Raw genomic sequence first — 18,119 nt, forward strand, 5'->3', positions numbered from 1 at the left:
AATATTGTCCTGACCTACAAACACATTGCACAGCCAGTTCCGTCCGATTTTTCACTGTTACACAGACCTGTACTCTGTTAACAACCTCCGGGTGGAGGTGACAGTGAGGGAGGCGACACAAAACATTTGTTTCCCAGGGGTTTTACCCGCAACTTTTTTTCTTTCTTTTTTTTATATCAGGATGCATTCGACTCGGTAGACTGCAAGAACTGTCTCTAAAATTATTTACAGTTTCACCTTAATGATGCACTGGTGTTTTTTTCCCCCTCCAAGCTGAGTTCATGACAACAGTTGAGCTCCTGTGGATGGAACCGGGGACGAAGCGCTGAGGCGTCGCTAACCGACGTGCGGCTGAGTCTGATGATCCGCAGTCATTCATTATGGATTTCTGACATCATTTTATGAGCACCGCTTTGTTTTTCACTGGTGAATTTAATTAACAGAAAACAGCGTTACAGCTGTATATTTATTGTAAATACTTTTTTTTTTTTTACGTTTCCACAAATATCTCATATTTCAGAACAAAATGTATCCATCCTCTTTTTGCAAAAATGTTATCTTTTTCTTTATCTTAAAATCCTAAAAAATAGTACTGAAACTGTAGTTTGAAAAATGACAACTCGTGTAGACATTTCTCAAAACGTTTCACTTGTACTTTTTCCAAGAGGTCATGTAACGCTTGCAGCTTTACTGGTTTAGAGCTGGACTCTTTGGATCTGTTTGTCTTTCCCATTAACTGAGTAATAATTGTATATTTCTTCATACTACAAGAAATCTGTTCCATTGACAGATTATTTCACGTATAGCGATGTGTGTGACGAGGTTTTCCTCCAGTCGTGATGAGTCGGATCCTTTTCCTCTCATCTGTGCTCGGCTCTTTCCAGGAATTTGACTCAATCCGATTTTCTGTAGAAATCGTCCGTCAAACGCTTCAAATTCACCGGTTTCCTCTCTTGCTTTTCCATTGTCACACCTTGTTGATATGAATATTGTTCATCATTATCATCATCATCATTATTATGATTAAAATGTCTATGATCAGGTTGTGCGCTGGGGCATGATGCTGCCACCCCTGCATCCTGCCTATTATTAAACAGCAAATTTCAAAATTACAGTTTCCTTCCAGCGTTTTAGTTTGGTCAGTCAGTTTCAGAGGGGTCAGCAGTTAGAGCTCCCTCTAACTGCTGACAGGAGACTTTCTGCTGTTATATTTCACACTGTGGGAAAAAAAGATTCTCTTGTTTTAACATGAACATTTTCAAACTTTACTTGACAAACACAAGTTTTTCATTCAGCCAGTCAGGACAATGGAGTCCAGATGTTTTGTGCAGTGGCTTGAAGTCACCAGGTTGAAAGCAGACAGAGGACATGTTGTTGTTTTTTTCATTTGAAAATGCTAAATGATTTCATTTTAAATGATTTTTGTTTTTTTTCTGTCTCTACCACTGTGTTAAAAAGTTGCTTCATAAATCTCCTTGTATATCCAAGATTATTTATTGAACTCTTCAATAAAGTGGAATATTTCTGAAAAGCCATTTTATTTTAGGAACTTTATCACTACGTGAAACATTGTAAGCTTACACACACAGATTGATGCTTTCTGGCTTTTATTTCTGTACATCCTGATGATTTTCCACCTGCACGTAATGACAACCTGTCATTAAAAGTGAGTATATAACACCAGACAGAAATAAACAACTATTTTTAGGAACAGAAATGTGAGCTTAATGAAACAAATGAAGTTTTTAAAAGGTCTGATCATCTGAGCTCATATTCAAATTTACTTAATATGACTGGAGTTTATGACTTTTTCACTCATACTGCCATGTAACAAGCAAACTTACATATAGTGAAACTTGGTGGTGGCAGCATTATGCTGCGTCGGTCTCCTGAAGGCTGAGAAACATAAAACAAACAAATAAAACATTCCTCTCAGATTTTATCTAAGAATTTAAATAACCGGTACAAAGCCATACAAATGCAAGACACACTTTTCAGATTTTTACCTGTTAAATAAAAGGTCACTTGTTTTCTGTTTCTGCTCTTCCCTGTGTTGGTTTGTTACCAGAAATTCACACAAACTACATGACGTCTTATAAAACAAAATATCTATGAAGAAAATAAGAATAAAAAAAAACTTTTCCCATGAATCAGAGGGTCTGGAGGCCTTCCAGAGCTGCTGCACGGCATGTGAAGAGGCCTGAGAGAGAAACGAGCAAGAAAAAAAAATCTGCAGCAGAAAATCTCACTAAGTAGAAATGAAAGGGATGAATAATTTTGTCAATTAACGCTGAATAAACCTCCGCTGTTCAAATATTTGCATTTATATATATGTTGTACACATAACAGCATATATATAAGAAATGGTCTATAAGATCATCTCTACAGTGCTGCTGAAATAAAAAGGCTCTGGTGATGTGATATTCTCCAGCATGTGAAAAAAAAGAAAAAAACACATTAAAACCAGATAAGAGGATTCTCACTGACAAAACTAGTGATCAGGTCAGTGGGTGGATTTTAGATGCTGCTGCAGGCATTTCCTCCCCCTGGACTATTTTCTCTCCATTCAAGGCTAAGTCAGATCCATTTCAGTTCGGGTGACACAAAAAGCTTTTGAGGCGAAGCTGTGAATGTAGGGAGCTGGGGGGAGGATACTCCGTCAGCTAAACTTGCTTCACCTCAGAACCCCCAGCCCCCACCCCCCGCCCCCCAAACAAACAGCTTTTCCTGTCTTCCTCCTAGTACTGCTGCATTAATTTAGTCACTCAATATGAAAACCAAATAAACATCATCATACTCTGTCGCTGTGTACGTAGGTTTGGAATATACGTAGCTTGTATGAAGAGAAGAGTGCTTTTTGCAAATATTGTGGGACATTTTACCAGCAGAACGAGTCAGATTTGTGGCATGTTTCCATGTGGACGTTTAAAACAAGTGTAAGGGTTCAAAAAACATGGAAAAGTTTGACTTTTGATCCCCGTGAGGCTTTCACACACTGGATGGGAAGGAAACTATGTTACCAAGAGAATTTCCATCGTCTCCATTTTGAGAAAAAAGAGCTTTGATAAAATCCTAATCTCAATCCATAAAGGCTGAAAATCACGTCGGTCTTCCCTTTGTAGCTACAACAGCTCCAACTCTTTATTGAGGCGCCTATAACTGTCATGTCGGATTCTAATTTTCTTGCCCACATGCAGAACACAACTGAGAACACCGGGAATATTTTGAGTGGTTTATTGTAAGGAAAACAGAACAGGGAGATGACAGGTATTAATTAGATCCAGGATCTCGTCACTCGGCCCACGTCAGCTTTGTGGTTTGGAGCGGGTCCGAGCCAGGAGGGGGGAAAAGGACGTCTGGGAAGTCCAGGGTAGATGGAAGGGAGTGGAAGGCTGGAGAGGCTGCGTCGGAGGGCGGACTGGTAAGTGGGGAGTTCCACTGCTGGGCGCACCGGCAATTTTCTAGATGTGGTCAGAACAGAGGTGAAAACTCTGCGGCCTGAAGTACTGAACATAGGTGACACACAGTGACTCCCTCCTAATATAGGAGCTGAGGAGATTGGCATCAGGTGCGTCGGAACCGGAGCTGTAGGCCAACCCTCCAGGCAAAACCCTCAGGACGCTCTCTGGTGGACAAAAGGGGAGAACGCACACCCACCATCCCACAACCCTGAATCCCAACAATAACAAAGTTTTATAAGAATTTCAGAGCATTTTTTTCAGGAGAGCATGTCTGAGGTCAGACACTGACGTTGGGTGAGAACCTCTGAATAATCCCAAGAGTTGAGGGGTCAAGAGTGCAACCCACTCGGTTTCCTCCACATCAGATTCTGTTATCCATATGTAGAGATCTTCCTTTGTCTGATTGAGCACAACTGAAGTATAGCCGTCTTTAACATGCTAATTTCAGTTGATTCATTAAATAATAGCAATGTTGATCGCATTCTTTTTTGTTTGTTTTTTGTTTTGTTTGTTTTTTAATTACTAAAGTCCCAAACGGGAACCTTTGAAATTAGCATGTTTCTGTTTCCAGGTTGGTAAATCTGATGTGGATGAAGCGATGGACGACACAGCCGTTTCTCTCAACCTCCGGTGGACCAACGTCTTGTGGCCAACATTTTTGTAGATGTTGGCCACAAGACGTCATGTATTTTGTCTGGATTTCCTGCTTCAGAAAACAGATTACAATCTGATTGGACGCCGGAGACGACTATTGTTACGTTCAAGTTGTGCTAAAATGAGCTAGCCTAGAAGAAGCTATTCAAGCCTCAATTAGCATATCAATGCTAAACATGTAGCAGCATCACAGACGTCCCCAATGCTAATGCCGGCGTCCACAATCCACATTTCTAAAGGATTTTTTTTTTCATAAAAGTTACACAAAGGATCAGAGGAACTAAGTATGTAATGCAACTTCCTGTCGCCCAACTTTGAGAAGACGCCACCAAACACAAACAGACAAACACAAATCTGTAAGAGGGCAAAAACCTTTTTCTAAGCGCTCTGAGCCGAACTGAAATGAGTTTGAACTGAACTTTTTTTCTGTATCACGCACCGGGATGACTCCGGCTGTGAACTGCTGCAGTTTACATGGACAGCACTGAATTGAAATCGATTGTTGGCGGCGCAAAGCTAAATGTTTATGACATGTAAACAAACTCTGTTTACTGAAATAGTGAACCTTGACGCACGTCGAGGTTCACTCGCTCAGTCAGAGAAACCTCGTGCAGTTGTTGAAGAAACTTTTCTAGGACAGAGCTTCGTGTTATTTCCTCGTCAGTAAAGCTGAAAAATGTATCGTTGGACAATTTCTCACGGCCGATGGAGCCGCGCTGAACATTTGCCAAGAAGGAGAGGCTTTCTGACCGTACGGTTGCATAACAATGATCTTTTGTCAGTCAAGCTAATCTGCATCCGGCTCCACAACCCACTACTTTAACCTTCAGCTTTATCTGCTTTCATCTATTCAAATCCAAGATGCAGGCAAATACACAAAGTACTCCATGCATTTAAGAAAGCCTCGGGCTACAATCACAGATGGAGTTGGTTTCTAACAACACCACTGCAGAAGAGCGAAAAAAGGTTGATGACCCCAGATCATGGTCTGACCTGACATTCAGTCAGTGTTAATCCTGAAAAAAATTTTAAAAAATAAAAATTGGACACCGAGACTTAAAGGAACTGCTGCCAAACCTTAAACAAGAAAGAATGCTGCGGTTATGCAGAAATACTTGGGGAATAAGGTATTTCACCTTCTATCCTTTCTAAGATACATGTGCTTTGATATTTTCTGCAACCAGATAGTTGAGTAGCTCCTATCAAACTCAGAATATTTTTTAACCATCAAACTAGATAAAGTTGTTTTTTTTTAACTCAATTTTTTTCATGTGTTTTGCTGAAAGAGAGAGTCTGAGGAGATTCTGAAGACTCAGGACATGGCAACCCAAATATCAGCCCAGAAGAAAAAAGTCCTTCATCTGAGAATGTCTGTGTTTCAAAGCAGCGCTCACATGGATTTTTTTGTTTTGTTTTGTTTTTTTAACGACCAAAAAGACATCTTTTAGAATTTGTGCAACACATTATGTCGCTCGCTTGCCTGAGTGTGATAATGGATTTATAAGAAAAGTTGACTTGGTCCTTGTGTTTACTGAAGAGGCTCATTCACAGATCAGACCTTGAGCCTCGTTAAAAGCTGGCGTTTGGTTCTGAAAAACCTGTTTGTTCCAATGCCATGAAAGGAAGAGAAACGAAAAGGCATCAACCTTCCCCTTTCCACTGTCTCCCAGACCTCCACGGGTTTCCTTCATATATATTTCCTTTGTTGCGTTTTTTCCTCGCTCTTCTTCAATGTAACAGTAAAGTTTTTTCCTAAAACGTGCAATAATTGGTTAATTATTCCAAGTATTTGATACATTGGTTTAACAGAAGTTAACACAGTGCCGTCTATGGAAACGTTCCTGTAAGTTTCTTTTGACCAGGTTTGCTCTAAGGCACAACTTTTGATCCTCTCCTCCATACAGACCTTCAGCAGACCTCTCAGGTTTTGGGGTTGTTGCTAGGCTGTTGCTAGGATGTTCTATTGTGTTCATTGAAACGTTTGTATAGAGCCACTTAGTTGTTGTGTTTTGGCCCGTAGTTATGCTAGAAGATCCAGCCTTGACCCATCTGAGGGATGGCTGTGTTGCCAAAAATCTTGAGAGAATCTTGTGCTACTGGGATTGTTCTTCTTCTTCTTGTTCTTCTTCTTCTTCAAATTATGTCAAAAGTTCTGTTTTGGTCTCATCTGACCACATGACCTTCTCTCATCCAGATGGTCATTGGCAAACATCCTGCAGGCCTGGAAATGTAATGACTTGAGCAAAGGGATGTTGGGTGTTACTATGGTAACCCTTGAGCCTGTGATCCCAGCTCTCTTCAGGTCATTGACCAGAGTCATCCTGTGGAGTGTTGGGTTGATCATCATCGTCATCATCAAGGTGAGATCTAAGACGGCGCTCCAGTCTGAGGGAGATCAGGCGTTTTTTTTTCTGTTTTATGATAGTTATGTTGTGGTCAGGTGTCTTTTGAGCAGGTAACAGGTTCAAACTAGTGCAATTAATACAAGTAATGACTGGTACGGTAGGAAGATTTCTTAAAGAGGAACAGATTTCTTCCTGGTTGGGAGGTGATCAAATATTTATTTCATGAAATAAAATGCAGATTATTTAAAAATCATAGTGTGTTTTTCTGTTTGTTTTGTTAGATATTCTGGTTGAGGTTCATCTATGATGGAAATTCCTCTCTGTTCTTTATTAGTGGGAAAAAAATTGAAAAGTTGGCACTGTATCAAATAGTTATTTTCCCCATTGTATATTTATTTCTCTTTGCTGAACTGGTTTGTAATACTTTGGAATGGTTTTACTATTAAATCCTATTTTTTGTTAGATTTTTTTTAATGAGATATATCAGACATCTAATTACTGAGCATTCTTTGTCACTAAACCATCCCATCTTGTTCTTTTGGATCACTAAAAATGTATTTAAATTCATATGACATTAATGTGTTTGTTTACATATTTTCTTTGTCAAGTCAGGATTAGTAGAGCTAAATATGCTTCCAAACTATTTGATATTTGGCAAAGCTTTTGTGTTGTGCTATCTTATTTTTTTGTTGTCTTGGTGTCTCCTTTGTTTTCAATAATAAAAAAAGCACTTGTCTAAAACTAGATCCTTATGTTGCTTCCACCCTGTGGTTATTCATCAGAGTGCAGGAACCAAATCGGTGACGTGATGCATGTTTGGCTAAAGCCGGAGCTAAACGCCCGGCTCCTCATTGCTAACCATCCCGGCGCTGTGATGCTCCAATTAAAACAGGAATCGGTTCCAGAATGAATAAGAAATGAAGCAAAAAAAACCAAAAAAACATTTCACTTTAATATTTTTTATTTATCGCGCAACATAAAACAATATTGTGGGGTTTTTAACCACATACACTATGTATTCACATGATACACCATACAGCTACAAAGAGAGGGAGAGAGAGAGACTGAACAAAAACACTTCTTCTTTTTTTTACATACTGCATCATTGACATAAAAATAAAGAACCAAGAACAATCCTACAAATCAAAAAAGGAATGTAGCTGCCACTTGTGTAGGTTCATTTTCATCTTTTCATATGGGCCAGGGTTCAAGTCTCTGTTCCTACTTTGGAGAGTCTTCAGTAAATCAGGTGTTTATAATTTTTCAAAGTCGGGCCATAGATAATGAGATGCATTTTTTTTTTTTATCTATATTTGTGTGGTTCAGAACATCAAACTATACAAGGTTTAGAAGTAAAAGATGGGCGTGAGTAAAAAGGAAGTGCATGACTAGGGAGTAAAAGAGGGAAGCAGTACACAATTCTGGGATTGTTCAAATACCTTAGCATTCATCTAACATGTACATTTACAACATCCTCAAAAAAGATTATTCTAAAAGCCTTTGGTACTCGCTGTACCAAATATAAATCCCCAGATAACAGTCCTTATATATTCTGATTCTACTTCTCATCCTAGTTTTACCAGCTTAAAGTATATTTATGGAATGAGTATTAATAAAGGAAGTGATCTGCTGTCGGAGAGCCCCTCGAGCCCGGCAGAGAGAGATGTAAAAAACGTGTAGCGTTGTAACAAGACTTATTCATAAAGTCAGCACCAGGGGGCAGCTTCGCGCACTTCGAAACTGCTTGGATTAAAAATACAGTTTTATTGACATTCGAGGAGCTCGGAAAACAAATATTCATTTTGCATTTTTTTCCTATGATTTTTTTTTTTTTACACAGTGAATTTTTAATGTGTTAACATTGTAGCACCGCCTGTCTGACCTGCCCCTACACCCACCCCTGCTTTTTATTCCCCTCCCCCCCCAACAACATCTCAGAGAACCCCCCAAACAGAACATTTAGAGATTTACAAAGTCAGATGAGAAATGTTGGACACAACATCCTCAGCACCATTAAGAATGTATAACTGTGGGTTATGTAATATGAATATCAAAAGGTAAAACAAGCTGCACCAGTAGAACTCCTGCTAGCATCATGCTAACTCTGCCGTCTGGATCCTTAAATAGTAAACGATACAATAAGGAGTTAGTTAGCGACACGTCTACACAAGCAGGGAAGCAGATGGTCTGCAACTCAAGTGGGAATGATTAGCTTTAGCTTTAGCTTATCTCACCGTCTTCCGATTTAGCCTAGCTTGACTCTAGAAGCTAAAGTAAGGCTTTCACTCGTCAATGTCGCTAATTGTCATGTGAAAATGTGGGCACAGAACTGCAACCCAGGGGTTCCAGTTTGTTGTGTATCCTCTTAGTGGAGTGACTGAGTGGAGTCGTGGGGGGAGAGGGGATGACGGGGTGGCTCCATGGTGAGTAAGCTAGCCGTCACATACCACACATCAGATACCTGGGCTCATGAATGAATTCTCTAAAAGCGACAGCGCTTTTGTCGTCTACAGGCTGACATGGGGTACAGTACTTCTGAAAGCGAAAAACAGCAGTGTAACTGAGCAAAAAAGATTACACACAACACATTGAGACCAAGTGTTGCAAAGGGCTTTCTGAGACTTCAACACCCCCCGCCCCAACCCCACCCCGTCCCATGTCATCCATGGTTTTAGTTTACTATCCTCACCAGTTAAATAATCTTACCTAAATAGTTTAATATTTACATTTTTTTACCTCTCTCTTGAGAAAATGAAAACAAAACAAAAAAACAACTAAGCTTCAAGTTGTCAATAATCGGCTCTTTCTTTTGTCGTTAAAATCAAGATTAAAAGTGCTTTTATAAATCTTTTCTTCTCTATTTACAATTTGTATTAGCTATATAAAAAAGATGAAAAAGAAAATAACATCAAAGACAATCATCATCATCATCATCACAATGTAGTAATAAATAAGAGTAAAAAAAACAAAAAAACAAAAAGCAAGTTAAAATGAGTGTAGAAACCTAGAGCACACAAAGGGACATGCGGGATTTTCTGCCCTCAGTAGCAAGTCGGGATGGTTACCAGTGTCTCTACGGCGTGAGGTAGAGAGCTGGAGGCCTCGCGGGGCCCGGATCGCGGTCCTTCGCCCCGGGCCTTGACCCAAACAACCACTTCTATAGAGTTGTCAGTCGCTCGTTTTTCTCTTTTTCAACAAGCAAACTACAGGATTGTGAAAGAAGTAAAAAATAATAAGTGATTAAAGTACTGAAAATGCTCATCAATCAAGTAGTCTCTCTCTTTGGTTTTTGGGTGAAAATGTGTTCTTTCACACAACACACACCTCCTCATACACTTATAGAACACAAAGCGAGAGAGTATTTGATGTTTTGCATTTGGGCGCCTACTCCCTGAAGCTACGGTAACGTCCGATGGTTTGCCTTTTACCTCTCAGTACTGTTTTTCCTCAGTGGAAAGCGCTGCTGATGTGTTTACTAAGAGATGTCATGACTGACTGTGCTTTCTCTGCCCTGGACAGTGGGCTCTGTTACCGTCTGCCAGCATAAACACTAAAAACTCCTCAACGGGAACCTGTTCTTGAGCCCAGTGGCAAAGCTGCGACCCCCAAAAAAACCACCAATTTGATTGGCTGGCTCTGTGGTAGGAAGGCGCCTGCAGTAGCACATGCCTCGCTCTGCCCGAAAGATGACAGCACCATACAGAGGAAAGGACCGGGCCCTCTGTAGTAAATCAAGTTTAAAAGGACAGCACCAATGTATGTATAGGAGCACCAAGAGCACTGCAGTCCCAACAACATTTTCCTTCTGCTAGAGCTCAGGATGAACTTTCCAGATGCATCTCCAGACTTCAGCCTGATGAGCTGCTTTATTGAGTCTTACCAGTGGCCACCAAACGGGGAGTGAGGGCTCCCTCTGCTGGCCTTGGGTGGTTAGAGCCTGGTTTCTGAATGGTTCTCAAGTGCTTGTTTGAACAGGCAGTCACTGCTGCCCTCTAGAGTTCACTCTGGAAAGTTTTCATTGATAATAAACAGATGTAGGAAGATAAAGAGCAAAACCCATGTGGAAATTGCAGATCTGACTCGAAGAGCATTTGCAAGTTGTTTTCTTTTTTACTTCTGTGAAGAAATAAAGTGATAACTCAGTTTTAAGAGTAGGAAATTATGTCAAGCAAAAAGCATTGTCATTAAACGTGCCTTCTGCGCGACATAATTATCGCCCAAGGGTCTTTTAAGACAATGAAAGCCTCTATTTTGGTGCCCCATCTGTGTCCAAATAACAATAGTTACCCCTCCCACCCCCTTGCAAACACTACTCGAGCCACTTTTGAGCACCAAAATACAGCATCAAGTGCCACGAAAAAAAGCTGATGGAAAACCGATCGGAAAGAGAAGCTGAGCACCAGTCGAAAGTTGGAGGAGTGCAGATAAGCAGGAGGAGCGCATCACTTAGCCGCAGACAGCCAGCCACAGAGTTTTTCACCATGCTCTTGTTTCAAATGGATTATTTTCATGATTGGTTTCATTGTTCATGTTTGTCTTATTTCTGAAATGTTTCATTAACCATTAGAAGAAGAGACTAAGCTAACTCTCTCCATGAAACCTCTTAGGATTCAAAGATTATTCTTGGACTTTTCGTTGAGGTATAATTTTCTGATAAAAATCTTAGATCAAATCTACTTTTTTTTGCATGGAACCATGATTAACATTTCTGTTACTTTTCTGTCTGACTGGTCAGATTACTGCTCCTCCTGCAAATAGAGTTAACACGGAGAAAGGAAATCAAACAGAAAAAGGGAGTACAGTTTTTCCATACTTGGAAAAAGCAACGGTCTGAGTGACTCAGACTGATTGATTAAAAAATAAATTTTAAAAACAACAAAAAAACAACTATCCCATTAATAATAACATTAATGAAAACAGCAATAATAAAAAAAAACAAGTGTTCATTATAATAATACCTGTAATAACATCATTGACAGTAACAATAGCAATCATAATAATAGCAATAATTAGAATCATTAAAATTTTATAAACAAGAAAAAGCAATGGAGTTCCTCTCCGGAAACAAGAGAGGAAGAGCACCACAGGCAGTGTGTCTGCAGCCCAAACCACTGCCTGACATGAGGTAAAAAACAATAAAAATGTCCCCCACTCCCCTTCCTCCCTACAGACTATGGAGGAGGCTGGATGGAGAGATGCTAGACTGTGAAACAGCAAAGAGACATTTCTCCTGCTCATTGCCTTCTCTACTTGTCCACTGCACCACTTTGGTGCTTTCAGTCTTTCTGTGTCTGTCTGGCCTCAGACAAAGTGGCTGTAGGGCCCAGTGACGCGAGTGAAGGCATAGGGAGACACAGTAACCATAGAGGTGGTGTAGAATGTGTGAGATAACCGTGTCACTGGCCCGTCTTTCTTGTCTTTCGACTGTCCAGGTCCTGGACTGGCGCCTGTTAACAAAGATCCCCACTTGCGTTTCTTGCCGAGTGCCTTGATGTCTTCCTGGGAGAGGCCAAGGAGAGCTGCTTCCTGCTGCCTCTGCAGTGCTCGCTCTGCCAGCAGCTTCATTTTGGCCTCCCACAGAGCCAGGCCATGCATCGGCTGATTGAGGTTCTTGTGCTGGTAGAAGACCAGGGAGATGCGGGTGGGATGAGAACGATCGGGCTTCTTAAGCGGAGTGGTGGCGTGTAGTTCCCGCCGGGCGCATTCGATCAGGACTGAGCCGTGAGCTGGCGCTACTGCTACGCCTCCAATTGCAGGATCCAAGAAGTTGTGTTCGCTGTCAGACCACACCTCGTCTTCTTCACGATGCTTGAAACTTTCAACATCGCTTTCGGCTCGGCAGGGATCGCAAAGGACCTGATCGGACTGTTGCAGCGCATCAGGAAACAGGCGACCCTCGGGAGCGGGGGACGGGGTGCTGCCTGCCAGAGAACCTCCACAAGACTTCCAGGCCTTTTCTTGGATCCCGAGGGGAGTGGAACACCGGTTCTCCCCAGTCTTGGACCAGATCTTGTCGGGATAGGCTCCTGCAGGATTGCTGTGCTTCAAACCAGGGCTATATGCAGCAGGACTGAAGCCCCAAGGATTTGGCTGGGGGCTAGGAGCAGGACTTGCCCAGTGCCTGGGGGTAAGTTGTCCTGGAGTCAGTGGGCCTGGGGTGGCTGGGCCAGGGGTGGCTGGGCCAGGGGTGGCTGGGCCTGGAGTGGCAGGACCTGGGGTGCCAGGTCGTAGAGTGCCTAAACCTGGGGTACTTGGACCTGGGGTTCCAGGTCCAGGGGTGGGTGGACCTGGAATGCCAGTGACTGGGGTGCCTGGACGTGGAGTCCCAGGTCTTGGAGTTACTGAGCCTGAGTGAGAGGTAACAGGTTGTGGTGTACCTGGGTACGAAGCACTGTGACGTATGGCGCCTCGGTATAAGTTACCCTGGTGCCCCGTGCCAAGGTGAGGGGATGGAGGTGGAGAAGCAGGTACCTGGAGTGCTGGATTGGTGGAAGCTATTTGGGGGTTTGAACATGGATGGGAAGTCCACTGCTGAGGGTACGGAGAGGACTGGCGCTGCTGGGCATGCTGGTGAAGCTGCAGCTTGTCTGAATTTAAAGAAGAGACGTCAGAACTTTGTCTACGGTTTAGGTGGCTGTCCCAGTTATTTGAAATAATGCTCCCGTTAATCTTATACCCAGGCCACTGTGCAGGCTGAGGGGTGCTGCTTGATGTGTTTGCACAAGCCTGGCTTGGCAGTGCCCCTTCATAGACTGGTACATCCATAGGCTCTTGTTTGATGAGCGGAGTGCCTCTGTTGGATGGCTCAGAGGAGACAGAAGAAGGACGGGACAGGCTATAGTTGGCAGGCTGGGCGTAAGCGCTGTTGTTTGGTTGGTTGTGTTGCTCTGGGTGGCTGTTGGAAGGCAAGTGGCCCTGAGGGCTCTGAGCATCAGACTTTCTTTCTGCCTGGACAAACTTACTTCGACCTTCATAGGTCTTCAACTTAGGACGGAAAAGAGCATTGGGGGGGTAGTTGAAGAAGCCGTAGGGCATTGCAGGCAGACTGGGATGGTAGCCATTTACTGTGTCTGCGGCAGAGGGCTGGCCGGCTGGGGAATGGCCCCCTCTTGCATAGTAGGCAGGATTTTGATAGATGTTATTGAATGGGTCTGTTGCCTGCACAGGGTATCCATCTATTGATCCGTTAATGGGCTCCCGTTTGATGTCCGGCTTCATCTCCTGCTTTATGATTTCTGAAAAGCAGATTGCAAATACATGAAAGTCTTTCAACACCAGGATACATATTCAATTATTGCTATCCCTTTCACTCTACACTTTTGCTAATGTGTCATACTGATAGGTAATTACAAATAGGTCAAAACTTTAAGTTCACTTCAGGTCAGATGATAACCGTACCATTACATCTTCAGTTTTGTACAACCAAATTCAATTTTGTGTGACAATCAAAAGAATCAAAGAGAATGACTAACCTTTAATGCCTGGGGTTTGGGGAGAGCTCCTGATGCAAAGTTCAGTCTTGATCACCGTTTTCTCTGGTGTCTCCCCTGCCTGCTGTGTGAGTTTACTTTTCTTCTTCTCTGAGGCGGCCTTCTTGGCCTCCAGTCGGCGTTGCCGGCAAGATTTAGCAGGCTCGGGCAACTTGCGTACCTCGCGACGGAAAGCTTGAAGTACCTGGATGGCTCCGTTTTGCATCTTGCGGCGCTGGGCCTCTGCACTGCCAAACTCATCTGTCAGTGAGACGGTGTACAGTGGCAGCACATGGAGCTGCTCATCTTCAGGGATTTCCCCCACTTTTCGGTTGTCCTCCTTAGTCAACGTACACACCTAACAAAGCACAAAAAGTAAAATGTGAGCTAGGCAAAAACTGCTTATGAAGTTTTTTTAAGCGCAACATATATTTGGTACTTTGCAAAAGAATTGATAATCCTTAAAATGTTTCACATTTTATCATGTTGCCACCATAATTGTAAAGCAGAAGAAAATTTGAATACGGTTTCTGAAAAGTGATATGGGCATTGCATTCGGTCCCTTTAACCATGATACCAATTACAAATTCATAATTGCCTTTAGAGATCACAGAATTACTACATGAGGTTCACATGTGTATAATGCAAATTCAGCATAAATACAAGTGTCAGGGGTAAAGTTGTGGAGAACTTCAATGAGGGATAAGTTAAACCAAGCTTTGGACCATGAAATGAAAACTGAAAAATCTACCAAGACATAGCCATCCATCTGAACTAACAGGACAGGCAAGAAGAGCATGAACAAGAAAATTGCCCAAAAGACCATACAGTAGTAGGGTAAAAGGTGGGAAAACCTTTTGACAGGACCAGTGGTTGTGCACTCTACAAATCTAGATCTTGGCACAAGAAAACCAAAATAAGTTCCATTTGCAATTTGCCGCAGGTCATGTAGAGGAAACTGCAAATGTGTAAAAGAAGGTGTTTTAATTAGGCCAAAACTGAACCCTCTGGCTGACACTTTAGCCTAAAACTGTCAGCCAGATTGTTACAGGTTTTTCATTAATCCAAGAAGTGTTCAGCAAACAAAGCCCCTTTTCTAACTGCTGACCAGCGTTTTGCATGTTTCTACTGGTATTTTCAATTCAACTCATATTTATTTAAATAGGATTTCATATTTATCCGGGGGGGGGGGGTGATTTCAATGCACATGAATAATATAAATAGTCTCAAAAGTGGAGGCTCAGACATCCATCCATCTATCCATTTTCTTTACACCCTTGTCCTTTAATGGGGTCGGGAGGGTTGCTGGTGCCTATCTCCAGCTAACGTTCCGGGCGATAGGCGGGGTCACCCTGGACATGTCGCCAGTCTGTCGCAGGGCAGCTCAGACAGTAGAATTCCTAAAATTCACTCATGGTAATAGATACAAGTAGGCAGTAAAAAGTGCGGTGTGATTTGTGACTGTGTAGTGTTAAGTAATTATCTGGCCTAAGTGCTACTTAATGTTATTCCAGTGGAGAAATTCACCCAAATCTGCCAGGTGTATGAATAACTAAACAGACAAAATGTGACCAGTGAAACATGGTAACGTCATGCTAGCGGGAAAAAAAAAAAATCATGAGCAGGGACAAGGAAGTAAAACAGACGATCCTGGAAGGAAGTTGCAAAACACTCAGACAGTAGAATTCATAAAATTCTACTGTCTGAGAATTTTGTTTAGGGTCAAGCAGGACATTGACCCTAAACATGTCATCGTCCTCACTTACAGTCACTTAAATTCCACTGTCCTGGAGTTTATGAATGTATCCCTTCTCTGGCATGCCTCACATAATTAATTGAATTACAATCTCAGCATGTCATCAAGTTCTGCAGAGGCCTGGTAGTGAGCCAATCAGTTAATTCAGGTACATTTTAACAGAGATGCATCTAAAAAATTGAGAGCAGGGACTTTTGGGAACTGGAGACAGAAAAGAAATCATATTGATATGTAACAGTTGTTTGCCACGTTATTTTTCTTACACTTCACAATGATGCACTACTTTGTATTGGTCATACTAATGTTTATAACGTGACAACTGTTGTGCCTGTGATTTGTGCTTTTTACTGCTTTAAAATGAACAATAGATTCCAAAGGAATGCTGAGTAGGTTTACCACTGTGCAGCCATTGTGCAGGTTGTGCTGGTCCTTATGAGCGTGGGCACAGAAGTCCATGCAAGCTGTAATTCCAGAGAAGGGACGGCCTTCCTTCAAACCCAGCCTGCACTCTGGAGCTCGCTGCTCTGCTGCACACTGAAGTGGAGGGAGAGAAAAAAACAACAACTTATAAACTCATCATAGAAAGGGACCATTTAGTGAACCTAAGTTTCTTGCAGTATTGAGTTTGGGTCCTGGTTAGTTATCGTTTTAGTTTTAGAAGTTTGACAAAAAAAATTAAAATCAACCAAGATAGAATTGGATTAGTACAGCACAAGCGAAACACTTGAAGAAAAGGTGTTTGACATAAGTTGGTGATCTGCCCTGTGCAAACACACCTGGTTGCTGTATGCCTGTGGAGCCAGTCGCTTGTACAAAGGAGCCACCTCAGTTGCCAGATTTTGGAAGTTGTCCCTGAGTTTTTCCTCCTGACAAGGAAAACGCATTAAAAACATCAGAAACTCCACAGATTTCCAGGTTTGCAACAGCATTGCTTTGAAATTGGTGGTTTTGATTCGATGTGCACCTCTTCGGGATGATCTCCTTGTAGCCTGAACTTGCGTGGCGTCTTGCTTCGGGCGTACTTACAGCCATTAAAGTACATGCTCCAGGAGCAGCCAAATGAGAAGGAAGCTCCACACTTTTCAGAGTCTTTTCCCTGACAGGCACAGGTACGACTGCAAAGGCGACAGAGACCACAAACTCTCAACTTCACTCATCACTGTTAGTATCCAGTGAATTATAAACTTATTTTTCACACTTTAAACATGTCAGTGGAGAACATCGGGCTGGTGCTGGTCAGTTTTACTGCAGTATTATAAAAATGTTTGCTGTAGAAGTCTTTTGCACAATGAGGTGCCATTATGAAAAACGCTGTGCAAACAATGCTGATTTAGAGAAGTATATTTTCTTTATTTTTTATGGTATGACAGTGAATGTTTCTATGTCAACTATGTAATGGATGCCTGCCTATAGACTGTAGTCTAGAGCCCAAGTCGATTCAATATCAATAACAAACCTGATATAGATGTCATTTCTGATTCAAATATGTGGCTAAGGCCACTGATCAAAATGTCCTGTATCGTTGAAAGGTTATGTTTGAACTTACAGCTAAAACACACATAAACTACAACCTCAAAAAATGAATAAAAACAATTCTTACAGTATTTATAGACACGCCTTTTCAATTTGTAAGATGACTTAAAGTCTGCTGCCTTACAAAACCTTCTGAGATGTTATCAGTTAGCTATGCTAATGATACTAGCACCACAAAACAGTCAAAATGTCACCAGAATGTGTTTTTGAATTTCTTTCACTGATATTGCAATCATAAACTATATTTTTAAGTTATGCCAAACATTTACAGAAAATATACTTGCTCAATTATTTTTGTTGCTGGGTGTAGCAGCTTTTTACATCATTCTACCAACATATTAAACCCCAGTAGAGTACAAAATTTGAAGCTTTTTTTGAACTTCCATAATAGTCAGAAGCACACTGAATCAGGCATTTACAATATTATGAAAATACAGAACTGCAGTGTGGTGTTTTCACTTTTACAAGCGTTTTCCTTCAGCCTACTCACTCGTCATTAAGCCCGCAGCGCCGGCTGGTGGGGTTGCCATATTTGGTGAGGGTGTCTGTCACCTCGTGGTAAAGCTTGTCGGCCAGGGATCTTGGGATGCCTTCCCAGGCTAAAATAACAACGATGATGACGGCGTTGGCACAGTGGTGGCCGGCACGCTGACGCACCAGACACAGCAATTTCTCTTTTTCGCTGCCTCGACGAATCACCTGGCGAGAGATTGAATTCGGCATAACTTTCATTCCATGTTTAATCAAAAATAAAGCACACAGTAAACCCTACAAGTTAGTGTTAGTTTTGTAGTTGCTTTGTTTGTCCAGCAGATGTCCAGCACACATAAATTATCTACTGAGGAAAGAGTAGATCACAATTGCAAAAAAGCCTCTACCCTAAATATGTACAGTCATTTTA

General features: G+C 41.8%; 1 protein-coding gene across 4 annotated transcripts in view; it reads right to left on the reverse strand.

Annotated features, from left to right (window-relative positions):
* Positions 1 to 7,403: 7,403 nt before the first annotated feature.
* Positions 7,404 to 18,119, reverse strand: part of tet3 (tet methylcytosine dioxygenase 3) — a 40,060-nt gene continuing 29,344 nt past the window's right edge. For all 4 annotated transcript variants that reach the window (XM_008417664.3, XM_008417665.3, XM_081611324.1 and 1 more), the window contains 6 exons: positions 17,709 to 17,917; positions 16,650 to 16,800; positions 16,462 to 16,551; positions 16,082 to 16,219; positions 13,933 to 14,287; positions 7,404 to 13,695 (listed from right to left, as the gene is read on the reverse strand). In XM_008417664.3, coding sequence (XP_008415886.1) covers positions 11,762 to 13,695; positions 13,933 to 14,287; positions 16,082 to 16,219; positions 16,462 to 16,551; positions 16,650 to 16,800; positions 17,709 to 17,917 — 2,877 coding nt within the window. In that variant the 3' untranslated portion in view covers positions 7,404 to 11,761. The remainder of the gene's footprint in view (positions 13,696 to 13,932; positions 14,288 to 16,081; positions 16,220 to 16,461; positions 16,552 to 16,649; positions 16,801 to 17,708; positions 17,918 to 18,119) is intronic.

The sequence above is a fragment of the Poecilia reticulata genome, chromosome 9 (genome assembly GCF_904066995.2).
Source record: "Poecilia reticulata chromosome 9, P_reticulata-male-v2, whole genome shotgun sequence".
Classification (NCBI taxonomy): Eukaryota; Metazoa; Chordata; class Actinopteri; order Cyprinodontiformes; family Poeciliidae; genus Poecilia; species Poecilia reticulata.